Source organism: Dunckerocampus dactyliophorus, chromosome 6 (assembly GCF_027744805.1).
Source record: "Dunckerocampus dactyliophorus isolate RoL2022-P2 chromosome 6, RoL_Ddac_1.1, whole genome shotgun sequence".
Taxonomy (NCBI): domain Eukaryota; kingdom Metazoa; phylum Chordata; class Actinopteri; order Syngnathiformes; family Syngnathidae; genus Dunckerocampus; species Dunckerocampus dactyliophorus.
In genome coordinates, this window is record NC_072824.1 from 23,593,402 (window position 1) to 23,611,131 (window position 17,730).

Sequence of the window (17,730 nt, forward strand, 5' to 3'; positions counted from 1 at the left end):
GAATATTATGAAAAAGTTCAAATGTATATTATATGGAGCCTGTGCAAAATTCAGAATTCAATTCAATGGCAATGAATTTGAATCGACTCCACCCCGCAGGATGTTGAATTGAATTTGAATTACAGCAAGTGGAATTGAATTCAATGCAATTAAGATATATTCATTTTCATCACATATCAGTGAGAATTAGATACTTTTAACATACATTTTTCTTCCAAAAGACACTGACAGACACTAACATTAAGCATATGGTACTCCTTAATGTTGGAAAGTTTAGCAATTTATGACATGTCAAAAGTATAAACCAGCTTTGGCCTTCCATTATTTATAATTATGAGCAATTTATTTTACTAGTGTACTCCAGATGTTTGGACAGCCATTTTAAAGACTTGGATAAAGCAATTATCGTCCCAGGCCTAGTGCTCACGAGACAATTTTCTTTCTTAATGAGAAATTCTGTCAAGTTTTAATCTCACAAGATCTCGTGACACCCCTGCTCTTATTAATTGTGTAAAAAGTGTAAAACTAAAATTAAATCAGGGTGTCAATATTCCTCGTAAGAAATCAAATTATCTGTTCCAGAAAGCCAAAAACATGTTTAAATAGCTTTACAATTATGGTTTTACATGCAGAAAACAATTTTAAATGTTTATAAATACAGTCAAACCTGTCTTAGCGGCCACCTTTATAGAAGGGCCACCTGCCTATAGCAGCCACTGAAAAATCCCCCCCAGCAAATTTACATGTTATAGACCCTGTGTATAGCAGTCACCTGTCCAACGCAGCCAGCAGCCACCCATTTTGTCTCCCTTGGTCAATATCTGACTGCATATAGCAGCCAAATTACCAACTCAAGTAGAAGCTTCATGCATGAAAAAGTTTGGTTTTTCAATCAATGAAGGCATCGTGTGTAGACTTTAATTACTGAGTCCTAGCTCAGTCACAATCATTCACAAGATCCACACAAACTGTCAGTTGTTCCACATAAAAAAGCCGTCTTCTTTTCAGCTTGCTATTTCCTGGTCAAACATGTAACTTTAAGAGCATTTGCACCAAAACATTACCGCAAAGTAGGCTGGGAACAGGACGTGCTCCCAACGACGCTACAATAAAAAAAAAAAACATATGCTAGCATGCATGCGGCAGCGGGAGCAAAACTGAGTTCGGTTGTACTTAATTGAAGTATTTTATCAGTTATCAGTTATTATTAAGCCTCTAGCTTCCTTTTAGTAAGTAAAAACCTTGGCTATGATTGCAGTACATTGTCATGTAGACCTACAAAGTACACTTGGAAGAACAAGAGGTGAATAAATGTATTGCAACTGATGTGAAACTGATGAGGGGTAGGATTAAATAAGCTTTGCTTCTTCCTACTCCTTTTTGGACATGCAAAAATGTGAATTGTACTATGTGATGTGCTACTGTTTGACTCATGCATGTTCAGGATTAAAACCATGAACCATGATAATAACAAGCCTAGTAGTGCTGTACAACTTTTATCAGCAGTCCGCAGTGCCATCTACTGGTCAACATTATTATTTTTTCCCCCCCTTTTTTTTTCTTTTTTTTTTCCTCTACTGGTCAACATTCAAACTGGATGCCAACCTGTCTATAGAGGCCACCTGTCTATAGCAGCCACTTTTGCAGACTCCCTCGAGTGGCCGCTATAGACAAGTTTGACTGTACATATAAATGATGAATGAAAGCAATACACGAACGTTTAACGGTACTTCACCCTTCATTGAAGACATGACTCCTGATGTGACTGAACACAGGAAGGTGGTAGTAGTTCATCTACTTGCCACATTGGATGCTTGGGAACAGTCACATCTTCAATGAAGGTAAAAGTAACCTACACATTCATTTATCCATTTTATTCGGCATTTATATGCATTTTGAATTGTTTTAGGCATGTAAAACTATAACTGTAAAACTATAAAAACATGTTTTGTGTTAACATTTGAGAGTCAACTGCTGATGACATTACAGACGGGCGACATAATGTAGTCACTTCCAGTTCCTGTTGCCATTTTGCTTAGCTACCTAATGTACGCTAACTGGAGAATGCATCAAAACAAGGCAAAATTGTGGCGTAAATTTTCGACGTTAACCGAGGTTCCACTGTAGTCCAAACGTACCCTGGCATGACTTCCCGGCTTGACAGTGGGTCATATGGTTGAGGACGTTCTTCATGGTGCGGCAGTGGGGTAGGTCACAGGCTCGCACCTCTCCATTGGCCTGCTCTCGTCGCTGGCACTTGTGCGCATGGAGCAGCAGGACCAGCTGCTGCTGGATCAGCTTGCGCTTCTCAGGGTCAGCTGTCGGGCCGGCTGAAGGCACTGCCATACCTCCACCACTGGCAGCAGACAGCATGGCTGCCTGTTGCTGGGGCTGCTGCTTGGGAAAAAAGACAAGGAAAGACATCAGTGCTGTGATGCATTAAATCAAATCGTTAATATACTGATATTATCTTGTAATGTAAAAAAAAAAGTGATTTAAAAAAATAAATAAGAGCAGACCATTGGTGTTTGACATATACACCACCAGCCGTGTTTTACAGCTTTGGGGTGGCGTCAGCGTGGCAGACAGTACTGCAATCACTCCTACACACTTAAATTTCCACAAATGTTCACAACAGAAAGCAATAGAAAGACTCCAAACTAACCCACAGAGTCAAAATTACGACATGTCATTGGTGAGGAAACACTGACCAGTCAAATGTTTGGATATACAGTACTTTCTCATTCATAAGCATTTAAAAATGTGTTCAAATGTACATGCAGTACTGTACAATAATACATACATGCGTACTTTAATAAGATATAATGCAGTACTGTACAGCAGGGGTGAGAAAGAACAAACCAGTTTAAAAACTATGTGCATTTTATTTTATAGCCTTCAGAGACTCATTTTTAAAAAGTCCACTTCCGCCAGCACATCATACTGTCACACTGGTATTGCGCCTTTTCTATCATTGTGTCGCTAGGTAAGCTAGCAAAAATTACCCAAAACAAACGTCACGGAAGAACTTTGAAAAAAGAGAAAGAGCAAATTATTAGACACTGAATGAGTTGCAGAGTGACAAGAAAAAGAAAGCTGCATTTAAAAGAAAATACCAGGTGAATCTCATGCGCCAACCCTGCTCTGTACATTACGAAACGTAACAAAACAAAACGAAACCATGAAACCCTCAAAACTGCTCCATCAAGTCAAAGCATCCTTCATTAAACTGCAAGCCCTTGGAATATTTGGAAAGAAAAAACATGAACTTGAAGGAGAGAAACAATTATTGAAGGCCACCACTTCAAGTGTCTGCATCGAAAGCATCATTTTTAGTATAATGTTTAGGAGCCAACCGCATTGCTAATGCCCTTCATGATTGGCCAAGAGTTGACTTTGCCTGCTGGCAAGGAAATTTGCAGCAAACATAGACAGATATGTTTTTTTCAGAACCGATACTAATTTTTAGTAGTCAAGAAGGCTGATAACTGATATTTGGCGCGGATATTCATTTGCAGTAAAAGTGACGATATTGTCAACACATTTTTTTTATAATACAAACTCCAACTTTTAATTTTCTCAAATTAGTTACCTTATTCCATGCACTACAATTCATCAGAGTACAGTAACGAGCAGACATTTAATTGGTTGTATTTTGCCATTAGGATTCATGCAGTTATGCAGTTTATAAAACATACCATAAATTAAAACATACTAAGCATTTTTAGTCTAGCTAGATTATTTACTGCAAGTGAGCAGAGCTGCCACTTATGTTTCCAGAACGTTATTGAGCTCACAGTAACGTTAGCAGTGGTTATGCATTGTAGATGACTGGGATGTTTATTACAGCCCTTATGCTCTGTAGCCCTTGAGTTGTGACATCATAACAACAAGACTTCCTGCAAGGGCGCCTGTTGGCATATTGTCTTCTGTGCAGTCGCCTGTAAACATCATGAGATTTTTTTTTTTTAAGTTTTGGAGAGAATGCCAAAACTTCATGTCGCAGGAGGTTGCAGTAATGGCACGGCTCACGGTGTTCATCTTTTTAATTGGCAGAAAGACTAAAAAGTTACAAAGAGCAGGACAAAAAAAGAAAGTGCCATCGAAGTGGTCATTATGCTGGGCGCATTTTAACGATGATTGCTTGTGGGGGTTTGCAGTGTTGCCAGAGAGCTGGGATACAAACATACGTTTCTGATCAAAATTTTAAGACCAGTTGAAAAATTGCAAGAATTTATTTTTTGCACTGTTGGATTTTAAGGAGGTTCTAAGTAGAGCTTAAAAATGCAAAAAGAAGAAATGGGAGTTAGTAAAAAAAAAAAAGAGTGAGCAAACAAACATGAAAGTGAAATCAGCTGTTCATCAGCTAATCAAAACTTTAAAAGACCTGAACTTTAAACTTTAAAACCGGCTGCACGGTGGCCAAGCGGTTAGTGTGTTGGCCACGCAGTCAGGGCATCTGGAAGATCTGGGTTCGAATCTCCGTTGGGCATCTCTGTGTGGAGTTTGCATGTTATCCCCGTGCTTTGAACACGGTCAGATTGTTGAGCTGCATAAGCAAGGTTTCTTGCAGCGCAGCAAGACAGTCATTTCAAACTTCTTAGAAAAAAAAAACAAAAACGATTAATGGGCCCGGAGCCAATTGGCTGAAGACACAAGATGATCCTCAGCCCAAATGAAGGTTGTTAATGGTGCCGAGCGCTGTCCAATAACCATCAGACGCCATCTGCAACAAGAGTTCTAAGAACACAAAACGGCTTCACCGACACAGAATAGCCCATTAGGAATTTGGGACAATGAAAGGTGGAAGAAAGTTTTATTCTATGATGAGAAAAAAAATGTAACCTTAAAAATGTAACCTTGACAGTCCTGATGGCTTCCAACGGTTACTGGCATGACAAGGAGATCCCACCTAAGATGCTTTCCACACGGCACACTGGAGGGGGTGCCATCATCTTGAGTGTTTTTTCCTTCAATGAAACTTCAGGTTGTGCAGGGGCATCAAATGGCATCTGGTTATGTGGAGCTATTGCAGGGGGCATCCCTCATGACTGAAGGCCCTCGTCTGTGTGGTAATGACTGGCTTTTTCAACAGGACAGCGCAACAGTTAACAATGACAAAGGACTTCTTCCAGAGGTCTCTCAGTGGTCCCTTACTCTTTTGCACCATCCTTTGTGTTCCCCTGATCTAAATCCAATTGAGAACATTTGGGGATGGATGGCAAGAGAAGTTTACAGTTTCAGACTGCGGATGCCCTCTGTGAAGTTTGTATTTTAGAGGTGTTGTGTGGGTTTTTTGAGTTATGGTCTTCAACTTTTGATCTGCTTACGAAGAGCCTATTTCACTTTAATGCTTGTTTGCAATAAACTGTTTACTCAAAAAAAATGTTGTGCCTCACTCCCATTTTTTCTTTTTGCATTTTGAAGCTCTACTTAGAACCTCCTTAAGATCCAACTGTGCAAAATGAAAATTCTTACAATTTTCCAACTGGCCTTAAAATTTTTTTTTATCAGGAGTGTATATCTGAGCTTCTTCAACTGAGCTTCTTCACCCGTAAAAGTTGTTGTCCTCTCCACCATGTCTGTGAGCGTAGTGAATGCAGAGCTTTCACTGCTGATTGGCTGTGGCTCTGCGTGTAACTAATCAGATGGCGCTGTGGGTGGGACAATGCTGGAGACAGACAGGCGTGACTGTACCAGAACAAAACAAAAAACTGTTATAAATTGATCTCTGATCGGCCGTCTGATTAAAAAAAGAAAAAGACTGATGCCGACTGCCGAATATCAACTGATACTATCGGCCGGGCCTATGATCAGTGGGCCACTAATTCGCAGTGAACTTTTGGTAGAAGTCAAAAAGTTGGGAAAAGTTCCTTTTTCGAATAGCACCATCACAAGATGAATTGATGAAATAGCAAAGGATGTCAAGGCACACTTAACAAGGATCTACGAGTCAGTGTGGTACACAATTGAGGTGGACGAATCTCCTGATGTTGACAAAGGAGCATTTGTTATGTGCACTGTTTTTGCCAACCAATACAGAGGCTGCAGAACTATACTAGTGCTTGAATCACAGAGCGGCAGCCGTAACTGAAGGACTTTGTGATCCGAAAACACAAATCAATAAGATTTCTTTTGAGTGCGAGTCATTCATAGAGAAATACTGGCGAGCCAAAAAATGTCACCTGCGCTCATCAGCATGTGATTCAAGTTATTAGCCACATCGGCGGTGCTCGTCCTTAACTCACATCTATTCAAGCAGATCTGTGAAGAAATGGTTGCATGTCTTCTGTTGTACATAGAAGTGAAATGGTCTTCTAAAGGTTGATTGCTGGCTAGAGTTTTTGAGTTACAAGAACCACATCAGAGTCACCTATAGCAGCGCACTTCAGTGACACCGAATGGTTGGCAATGTACTTTACTAACATAATGTTAGCCATGTGGAGGGCTGGCTTTGTCTTAACCGTGACTGTCGAATGTGCGGCTAGTTTACTACGATGGTAACCTGACTTCTTACAGGGTTAATTTCATCTGCAAAAAGACAGCACTGTGAGTTAAGAAGATGGAAAATAAACACATTTGAGCTCACTAATCAGCAGCTGGTCATTTCTAGCCGACAATACTGTGTAATAGAACAGGGAAGTGTGTGTCTTACTCTCTTGGTTGAGTGATAAAATATCAGAATTTTCAGTAGCATCCTCGATTACTAAAATATTCTATAGCTGCAGCCCTAGATAATAGTGCAGGGATTGGTGTGATACGTTTTTTTCTCCCCCTGTAATTATAATATAATGTCTTACATTCACCAACCCCAGCTCAAAAACCGTCATAGTGCAGAAATACGGACTGTAGTGTATGGTTAAGACTGAATTTGACAGGTACTAACCATGTTTGGCACACTGGTGACAGCTGCCCCCTTGAGTTCATTGGGGAAAGGTGGTAGACTGTTGGCAAGGGTGGCCTTGTTCTGGAGCTGCTGCTGCGGGTTTAGCTGCTGGCCAGGCCCTGCCGCTCCCTGTCCATAGGACTGAGTCACAAATGGACCCCCATTGCTACCCAGGCCCATCTGAAGAAAGAAGATGAGTTGTTTTTACAAACACACCCAAATGGCTATTAAAAATCAATGTGTCACTCCAAGATCAACGGATAGTAATCTCGGCAGGCACTTGCACAAACATGGTGGGGGCTGTGCTCAAGACAGAAAAAAAGGGCAACCATCACAAAAATGATTCACTACATTATTATTATTAATTGTTCTCATAATAAATATATAAAGTGGTGTGATAAATATAAAAATTTACATTTTAACATAAAAAAGCCAATTCTATAAAAGTGACATTCTTACAGTATTTTAAATGTGACCATACATCCCCAAGCAAGCTGTAAAGCACTGGCAAAAGCCAAGTCAAAAGACAAAACAGAGCCACATGTTATGAGGGTGTCATGAGACACCCAACTCACAAGACGAGACATTGCACGGGATTGGGTCCACGAGAACGGGACGGGACACGATTTTAAAATTACTTTTGCAATGAAAAAAAATGACTGGAGAAACAAACTTTTTTTTTTATTTAACCAAGCCACAAAACAATGCAGGTACGTTTTGAAATGTTTATTGTCCAAAAAATTGAAACTTAATATTGTCAACATTTTGAAACCCAATAACATACCATAACACGTACCCGCTACCCTAGTGGGGATTAGCGGCATAGAAAATGTATGGATAATCCGCTCCTTTTTTCTTAAACTTTGAACCCTGCATTTTATACAGCGGTGCGGCTAATTTAGTTGAATTCTAATCTCATGACATCTCCTTTACTTCAGAATTGCTGCTAATTGTTTAAATACTGCACTGCTCGCGAGTCAGTGAGGAAACGGTAGCTCTTTCTTTGGCAGGAGTCAAACACGAGCTATAAGTGCAGTCACAACGAGCTTATCAACCCATTGGAAATCGCAGGTACACTAAAATTTAATTTCGGTTCCGTTCAGTTTCTTGAAGTGCTCGGTTCAGTTAATTTTTGGTACAAAAAAGGCAGAAAAAATGACTTCAAATGCTTTTATTTTTAAAAAATGCAACCAGATCTTTTTTTTTTTTTAGATAAATAAAAGCGATCCATTTGGCTGATATTTCAAATAAAAGACTGAGTTTTTTCAAATAGAAAAAAAAATAATTAAAAAAAAACAGTTGTAACATTTAAACTGTTTAAACATTGTGGTGAAACGTAATGAACAGTTACAGTTAAATAGCTCCCTGTTGCACGTGACGACATCACTTTTAGCTTTTTCATAAAGTGCTGGTATAACTTTCTGGCTAAAGTGAGGACGTGATGGTATTTCGTAGCGAGGTTCAAGAACTTTAATCATATACAGTCATGGAAAAAAATTTGACCACCCTTGTTTTTTCAGTTTATTGATCCACTGTAATGCCTGGTACAACAACTGAAGGTAAATTTGTTTGGACAAATATAAGGATGATAAATATAGCTTTTAAGGAGTTCAATATTTCTGTGACAAAAATCTGTGCTGCATAAACAGTATTAATTCGGAGTCCAGGGTTATGATAGCACAGGTGTATCCAACCTACAGCGCTATTAAAGCTACTTTGACAAAAGAAAGGAGAGGTGAGCTATCTGTGCTGCACTTTATTTTAGCACATCTGCACTCAGTGTGCTCATTTTCATTACATACAGGAATCATGTTTGAATAAAACACAACATAATAGCATGAGGTGAAGCAAATATTCTTTGGTGAACCACTCAACATCAGCTGGTAAGCTACTGCCAGCTTGCGAGCGAGCAACCTGGTGTAGACCCCCTTCATAGTATCACTGTCTTAATGCTGGACACACTCTGTGTTTATGTTTTTTTTTTTTTTTTTTTTTTTTTTAGTGTTTGTTGACACAACTAGTGCAGGGACACGGCGGTACACAAATATAATGAAAGACGGCTTTGGGAGGTCTGATTTTTCTGAGGAGTTGGTTTTATGACGCAAATGTATTACTCCTTTGAACGCACATTGTTTTGAGAAGCCAAACTGTACTTAAATGACCCAGCAACTAAGCAGAACTATGTTCGTCATGGAATTCCGACCAGAACTGGACTCGCAGGACGAGTCACTGTTGATATAGTCCACTGCTGATGGGGATGTCACACAACGTCATGTCAAGAAATCCACACTATCCCTTTAAAATAGCAAGTTAGCATGTATCCCATGAACGTGATCGCCACTTGCAGCTCGGCCGTGGGACAAAAATCTTACATTAAGAAATTAAACTGGAATTGCATCGGTGACTACATCTTTCTTATTCACAAGCATGTTTTGCAATCAAGTTAAACACAGCAAAAATGTGAAAAACAGCAAAACATGAAAGCACTAGTGCAAAAAAAAAAAAAATGTATTTACACTTCAACTATTTTATAGAATTCATCATTATAGAATTCATCTTTTTCCTTTGTCCCATGTAGCCTTAAGATGTGTTAGATAGCGGACTCACTTGAGAACACCCCTCCCCTAGCATATACCAACCTATATAATGACCCCACACTCCTGTAGGCGTTAAGCATTTCTTTCTTGAGACAGTCTGTTCTGGTTGTATCAAAGTTGTATTGAGCCACGGCTCAAACAAAGCCGCCACACCTTGGAAATGATTTTTTTTTTTTTTGCGTAAAAACACTGTTGAGTAATAGTGTATGAATGGACACATACAGTATGTTATATCAGGGGTGTCCATTACAGCAATCACAAAGGTAGTGTTGGTAGCTTCACCTACATCATAACCGTCACTTCGTAGATGTCATGACATCAGTCAGCTGACATCAAGCCAACCCTCCTGATTCGTTCTTGTGCCGCGATGGCAGCATTAAAAAAAGTGGAGAACAGATGTCAGCAGCCACACACGGATAATGCAGCTTTCATCGTTATTATTCCGATTATGGATAAACTGAGCGTTAAGATGTCTTTATCTCTTCCAAAAGTTAGCCGTTCACTTGTAGCAACTACTTACAAAGAAAAAAAAAAAAGCCAGCTTGCCAGCTTGCCAGTGCTGGTGTGTTTAATAGTACAATGCTGTACTGTGCCTCCTGCAGCCGTGGCCACAGTCACCGTCTCCAAACTTTCACAAAATCAACAGGTATCCTGAAACCCTCAGTTACAGTAGCTTTGCTATTTTCACTGCTCAAAAGCGCTAACAGCAGTCTGCTGCCTGGCTCTTTGCACCGGCTAGCTTTATGCTCGATTGCTAGCTGTCAGTCTGGCAGAACAAAAGGGGGCAGGGGCTGACTCGTTTTCATATGGATCATATGGAGATACCCCAAAATTAAGGAGATTGGCTCTAAATAAAATAATCCACAAAATCAGGGAAATTGCAGTAATACGGCAGTGTACACATGATGGCACAAGCGAACAGACTAGAGCATGAATGCTCAGTGTGAGCACAGGCCAGTGGGGGGCCAGGAGATGGAGGGGAACACCACTGCCAACTATCTGACAGGATAATCTGGCATGTGCTTTGGTGCTAATGGCAAGGAAGCTAGTACAAACCTGAGGAGCTCTGTCACTAGCAATAGTACAGCTCTGTGCCAGTCAGTTTGGCAGGTAACAGTTTTACAGAGAGAGACAGCATATACTTCAACTACATGCGCTCAGTTAATAGGCTAGTGACCACAAACAAAAACACAAAGTTCCACCATGACCAATGACCAAACACCCTACAGAACATCAGGGTTTCCGCCACATGTAATTGATCGTGGCGGTGCACCACTACAAAATAAAAGCTGCCACACCTTGAGTTTTTTGTTTTTTTTCTTTTCCTTGAAAACAATTTTAAGTAATATATTATATGAATGTATATATATGCGATATAAATACATAAATAGATTATTTACGCACATATTGACCACAATTAGTTAGATTTCAAATATATAAATGTTTCACTGTGCTTCATTTTGATTAGCATGCACCGGATTTGCCTGTCTGCCTTGCGTGCACTTGACCAGTGACCAGATACACGACACGTCTTGTGTTGACTTTGACTTTGTTTCTTATTATCGGGAGAATGAACAAAAGCCCGTAAAATGTGTAGTCAACTGATGACAGCTTGTCAAATGCTAAGCCTATCTATGCCAGCGTGTGTGACTGCTCACGTTTCAATCTCATTCCACTTTCTGGCATTTTTGTTTACATGCCTGGTTGGCGGCATCTAGCTCGCTCGGCTATTACGTTCATGGGACAAATCAATCATCGATTAACATCACAACTTACTTTTTTAAAGTGTCACAGTCTTGCTCTCTTGTTATCATTGGCTTATCTTCAAATCACTAGTTGTGTGTCGGAAGTTGCGCACCTGAAACACGTAGTGTGTACAGCTTTAGATAGTGAGGCTATCACAGAGGTCTCCAACAGGTAGAGTAGCACCTAAGCTAGCAGTAGCTCACCAGCTGATGTTGAGTAGTTCACCAAAGAATGTTTGCATCACCTCTTAGTATTTTTGTAAGTGTTCTATTCAAACATGACACCTGTATTTAATGACAAATGAGCACACTGAGTTGAGACGTGCTTTGTAAATAAAGTGCCATTTAAATGTTGGCAGTGCTCTCAGCAACTTTGACATTAAATTAACAGTTTTGTAATGTTCTCGGTTCATATTCGGCTAGTTGAAAAAAGTTAAATAAATAATAAATAAATAAGTCTTAAAAAGATTACTATTTGTCATCTTAAAAAAAATTGCAGAAGCAGCAGTGGCACGACACAGCAGCAGCAGTCCACCCTCCCATGCAGCCCACCAACACAGCTTCAAAAAAAAATCTGGAAACACTGAACATGCACAACAAACAAAGATTCTGGGCAAATTACTAAAGCTCACAAAAAACACTAATGAACAGACTCTACTATCATTTAACAAGAAAAGATCCTTTCTAAAACAATAAGTTGTGCTTCAAAAAATACCTACATACATGAAAGCAACGCTTAATGACTTACCTTGTTCATGTTGCTTGGTTGCTGTGCTGCACTAAGCGTAGCATGTGCACTCATCTGCTGTCCTCCTTGGGTAAGCGTATCCGCCAAAGCACTGCCAGCCCCTACTGATCCTGATGCAGCCCCTTGCAACGTCTGTCCCTGGTACTGTAGACCAACCACCCCTGATCCTCGTCCTCTTCCAGCGCCAGATCCAAGTCCCCCGTTCATGACTTGCCCAGGTTGGGACTGCCCACCCTGAGCCAGTAGCCCGGAATGACCCTGGCTATTATTCATCAAGGCCTGATTGAAGCCTGGGTTGTTCAGACTCATGGTCACAGCATTGTTGTTGTTCGGCCCTGCTACTCCAGTTGGTGTTCCTGCTTTTTGGGCTTGGGGTGATGAGTGGTTGTTGGGGGATGCCTGACCAAGGGGGCTCTTTCCCAATGGTGTGCCAAGCTGAGTGCCCATACTTCCTGGTTGTGGGCTACCAGAGCTCAGCCCTGCGCCTGTGATCGTAGAGGTGCTACTGGCTCGAAGGAGCTCTGAGAGCTGCTTGTGATTTGCAGCAGCATCTGGGACCACAGTGCCACCACCAGGCCCACCTACAGGTGTTGTTCCTCCATTTGTGGACATTCCACCCATCAGGCTCAGATCTCGACCATTGGGTATCAACTCATCTGGAAGGTCGTTTTCCAAATCATCCCAAGACAGTGACCCAAGATCTGAAATGAAAGTAGAAAGAGTGCAGGTTTAATGTATGTTTGTTACAAATATTACACTCCTGATCAAAATATTCAGAACAGTTGAAAAACTGAAAAAAAATTTACATTTTGCACTGTTGGATTGTAAGGAGATTCTATGTAAAGCTTCAAAACGCAAAAATTGGAGTGAGAAAAAAAAAACAATTTTGAGTAAGCAATTTATTGCAAACAAAGTTAAATAGGCTGTCCATCAGCTGATAACAAATTTAAGACCACAGCCTTTAAAAACCAAAAGCTTGGCATAAATGTGGATTCATTGTCATTTTCTGTCAGGTGTTCACATAGTCACGTCACACATGTCTCTTGATGGCAAAGGCAAAAAAGCTTTCTCTCTTTGAGCGTGGTCAGATTGTTGTGCTGCATTAGCGAAGTCTACCATAGTGCACCACTCCTGCTGAGGTTGGACAAGTCATTTTAAACTTCTTAAAAGATCCTGATGTTTATGGAACAAAAAAAGTCAAGTGGTAGTCCTACAAAAATGTTAATATTTGGCTGTCCGTCACGACACAGGACGATCCTCGGCCCAAATGAGGGCAGTTACTGGTGCCGAGTGCAGTCCAATAACCTTCAGACGGCATCTGCGAGAGTAGGGTTTTAATAACAAAAATGTCTTCAAAGGCCTTGTCTCCAATGGTACAAAAAAAGATTTCCATTTGGAACTTGCACGTGAGTACCAAACATGTAACATTGGAAGTTTTATTCTCTAAATGTAACCTTGACAGTGCTGATGGCTTCCAACAAGGAGATCCCACCTGAGATGTTTTTTGCAAACGAGACAGTGGAGGGTGCACCATCATGATCTGCAGTGCTTTTTCCTTAAATGAAACAGTGGCGCTTCAGGTTGTGCAGGGGTGTCAAACAGCAAAGGGCTATGTGGAGATCAGAGCATCCCTCATAACTGAAAGTCCTTATGTGCGGTAATGACTGGAGTTTTCAAAAGAACAATGCTGCAGTTCACCACCTGACAAAGAACTTCTTCCAGAGGAACAACATCACTCTTGTGGACCATCCTGCGTGTTCCCCTGAGCTAAATCCGAATGAGAACATTTGGGGGGATAGATGGTGCCTGACCTTTCAGTTGGTACATGACCAGCCAGAGGTTTTCTTGGAAGACACTGTGAGGATCAGTATTGTTTTAAAAAATAAAATACAAAATGATGATAATAACATATATTGTTATAATATATACAGTGGTGTGATTTCTTTATTTGCATGTTTGTCACAATTGTTTTAAATCAAACTAATTTAAATATTAGTCAATGGCAAAACAACTGAACACAAAATGCAGTTTTTAAATGAAACTTTAAGAGAGAAAACAAATCCAAACCTACATGACCCTGTGTGGAAAAAGTGATCGTCAATGGTTTATCACACCCAAGTTCAATTTCTCGAGACACACCCAGGCCTGATTACTGCCACACCTGTTCTCAATCAAGAAATCACTTAAATAGGACCTGCCTGACAAAGTGAAGTAGACCAAAAGATCCTCAAAAGCTGGATATGCAGAGATGTAAAGAAATTCAGGAAGAAATAGTAATTGTAATAGTAAAAAGTACTTGAGATCTATCAGTCTGGAAAAGGTTATAAAGCCATTTCTAAAGCTTTGGGAGTCCAGAAAACCACAGCAAGAGCCATTATCCACAAATGGCGAAAACATGCAACAGTGGTGAACCTTTCCAGGAGCGGCCGACCAACCAAAATTACCCCCAGAGAGCAGCGACGACTCATCCAAGAGGTCACAAAAGACCCCACAACAACATCCAAAGAATTGCAGACCTCACTTGCCTCAGTTAAGGTCAGTGTTCATGACTCCACCATAAGAAAGACACTGGGCCTGCATGGCAGAGTTCCAAAACAAAAAACACTGCTGAACAAAAAGAACATTAAGGCTCATCTCAATTTTGCCAGAAAACATCTTCATGATCCCCAAGACCTTTGGGAAAATACTCTGTGGTCTGACGCAACAAAAGTTGACCTTTTGGGGGAGGTGTGTGTCCCATTACATATGGCGTAAGTAATGCTGCATTTCAGAAAAAGAACATCCTACCAACAGTAAAATATGGTGGTGGTAGTGTGATGGTCTGGAGCTGTTTTGCTGCTTCAGGACCTGGAAGACCTGCTGTGATAAATGGAACCATAAATTCTGCTGTCTACCAAAACATCCTGAAGCCAAATATTAGGCCATCTGTTCGTAGCCTCAAACTGGAACCAAATTGGGTTCTCCAGCAGGAAAATGATCCAAAACACACCAGGAAGTCCATCTCTGAATGGCTGAAAAAAATATATATATATAATTGAAGACTTTGGAGTGGCCTGGTCAGACCTGAATCCTATTGCGATGCTGTGGCATGACCTTAAAAAGGTGGTTCATGCTCGAAAACCCTCCAATGTGGCTGAATTACAACAATTATGCAAAGATGCGTGGGCCAAAATTCATCCACAGCACTATAAGAAGACTCATTGCAAGTTATCGCAAACACTTGATTGCAGTTGTTGCTGCTAAGGGTGGCCCAACCAGTTATGTTTCAGGGGAAATAATTTTTTCACACAGGGCCATGTTGGTTTGGATTATTTTTCTCCCTTATTAATAATAAAACGTTTCATTTAAAAACTACATTTTGTGTTCAATTGTGTTGTCATTGATTAATATTTACATTTGTTGGATCATCTCAAAACATTTAAGAGTGACAAACATGTACCAAAAAAAAAAGAACCCAGGAAGAGGGCAAACACTTTTGCACACCACTGTATGCATTGACATGTACCCTGACTAAGATTCAAACCCCAGTCCCCTCCATTGATATGCAGATACAGTCCAACATTTAATGAGGACACTTAGTAATAATAACTTCTCTAAACAATATTCCTGATTGGGGAAGATGCTTGTTTAAAGCTTAAGAGACAATCCATATTTTGCTCACTCATTCATCTCAGCCCCACCTTTTGAACCAGCCAACACATGGATGCTTGGCACAGCATTCATTTCTGAACACAGATACATACACTCTGAAAGCTTGGCCGCAGGCTCCTCGGCAGTAGACCAAAAATGCAAAGCAATGTTTTGGTTGGGTAGCACCACATGCAGCTCAGGGAGGATGGGGGAGGGGAATAGCACTTTCAGTTCACACTTATGGCTTGCTTATCATTTCAGCAATTTTAATGATTTCTAAAGGTTTGGGGAAACAACCGAATTGCGTTGTTTTTCCCCAATATCGAGATACTCTGCATTTACATGTACTAATTCAGTTGGATTCCCCAAACAACTGGATTTCTCAATTGTTCACACTTTTGTTATGTTCCCATTTACATGGACTATTTATAATTCGATTGTTGGCCAAATGCTGTTTGCCTTTCGAAACGCTAGGGGGCGATTATGGTTATGTCAGCTATGTGAGTAGAGAAAGGGATTGCTACATTTCCAGCAATTAATTTTCGACATAACTTCATCCCTGTTTTGAGTCTTTGTGGAGTCTAAGCTTTGTTGAGCTTATTTTCATCTAAAAGGTGGTATGAAACTTCTTTTTTTTTAGATTTTCCTCAGTTTGCCTTGCTCCATACATGCTGTTACTAAATCTTTGTTTTGTTATACCACTGCTGCTGTCTTTCAAATATGACACTTTTTCCAGTATTTCCACCTAAATTTCTGTGAAAGTCTTCCGACCAGCCGTGATTAAAATGCAATGCTGTTTAAGTATGGACGCCACATTCATGAGTTACTTTGCATTGACCTTCTATGGTGAAGTGGAGGCGTGGAAAGGGTGTAACTTGAGGCGGAGTAGCGTACACGCACACAGACACACACACACATCTCCTCAAGGTGGACTCTATAAACCAGAAATTGCATGAATGTGTGCGTATGCCACTTTTTATAGGTCTGAATTTTTTTGTCCATACGTACATTTTGGGTTTCTGGTGTATGGACACTTTTAATCAGATTTCCACGCATATTGAGAAATATGATCTCAGGAAAAAACTTGAAACACATATGTTAGAACAACGATAAAACCCCACACAGCATTTCAGTATCCATCCATCCATTTTCTACGCCACTTATCCTAATTAGGGTCGCAGGGGTATGCTGGATAGTCAGCCTATCTCAGCTGACTTTGGGCAAGAGGCGGGTACACCCTGGACTGGTCGCCAGCCAATCAATCGCAGGGCACATATAGACAATCATTCACACTCGCCAATTAACCTAACATGCATGTCTTTGGAATGTGGGAGGAAACCGAAGTACGGGAGAAAACCCACGCAGAACATGCAAACGCCACACAACGGCCGCCCAACGGAGATTCGAACCCAGATCTTCCCGATGTTCTGACTGTGCAGCCAAGATCCTAACCACTTGGTCTCCATTTCAGTATGCGGAATTAAATTATGGAACGAATTGAGTAAGGACCTCAAACAATGCACCAAGCTGAGCAAATTTTAAAAAAAAAAGAAAAAGAAGCAGTTGACGTTTGCAAAATACAAGGTAGAAGAGTCTTGAACTTGTTTTGTTATGCTTGTATCTATTAGTGTTTATTTATTATTATACTGATTAGTATATTTATTGTGAAAAAATCTTAATTACATCATATTGTTACATTACCTTATTCTTCTATGTACAGTAGACGCCCCTACAACGTAAATAATCCGTTCCGAGAACCTTTATGTTATAGGGTTTTTATGTTATACGAAGCGTAAAATACATGTAAATAGCCTAATCCGTTCCAAGATCTTCCCAAACTCACCCCTTTGGCACTTCAAAATATTCAAAGTCCACCAAATATGGTGGGAAAATATAAGAAAATGTTAGCATAAACATAGTAGAGTAGCATTCCAATATAAAATAAGGTAATACATAAGATTACTGTAAATGAATACAACTGAAAAACAAAAACAATCCTACCCTTCACGAGATGTCTTGATCAGGAGCGCAAGTGGAGGCAGGACGGAGGAGGAAGACTAGCCTGAGTCGAAACGCGATTCAAAGAGTCTAAGAGTCAGCTGGTCTCACAGACAAACGCATACC

General features: G+C 40.3%; 1 protein-coding gene across 4 annotated transcripts in view; it reads right to left on the minus strand.

Moving 5' to 3' along the window:
• The window catches only part of crebbpa (CREB binding protein a), a 53,401-nt gene that overhangs the window by 25,739 nt on the left and 9,932 nt on the right, over positions 1 to 17,730 (minus strand). For 2 of the 4 annotated variants that reach the window (XM_054780196.1, XM_054780199.1), the window contains exons 2-4: positions 11,977 to 12,677; positions 6,887 to 7,066; positions 2,139 to 2,397 (exon numbers count right to left, since the gene is read on the minus strand). In XM_054780196.1, coding sequence (XP_054636171.1) covers positions 2,139 to 2,397; positions 6,887 to 7,066; positions 11,977 to 12,677 — 1,140 coding nt within the window. The remainder of the gene's footprint in view (positions 1 to 2,138; positions 2,398 to 6,886; positions 7,067 to 11,976; positions 12,678 to 17,730) is intronic. The other 2 variants (XM_054780197.1, XM_054780198.1) reach the window with 2 other exon arrangements.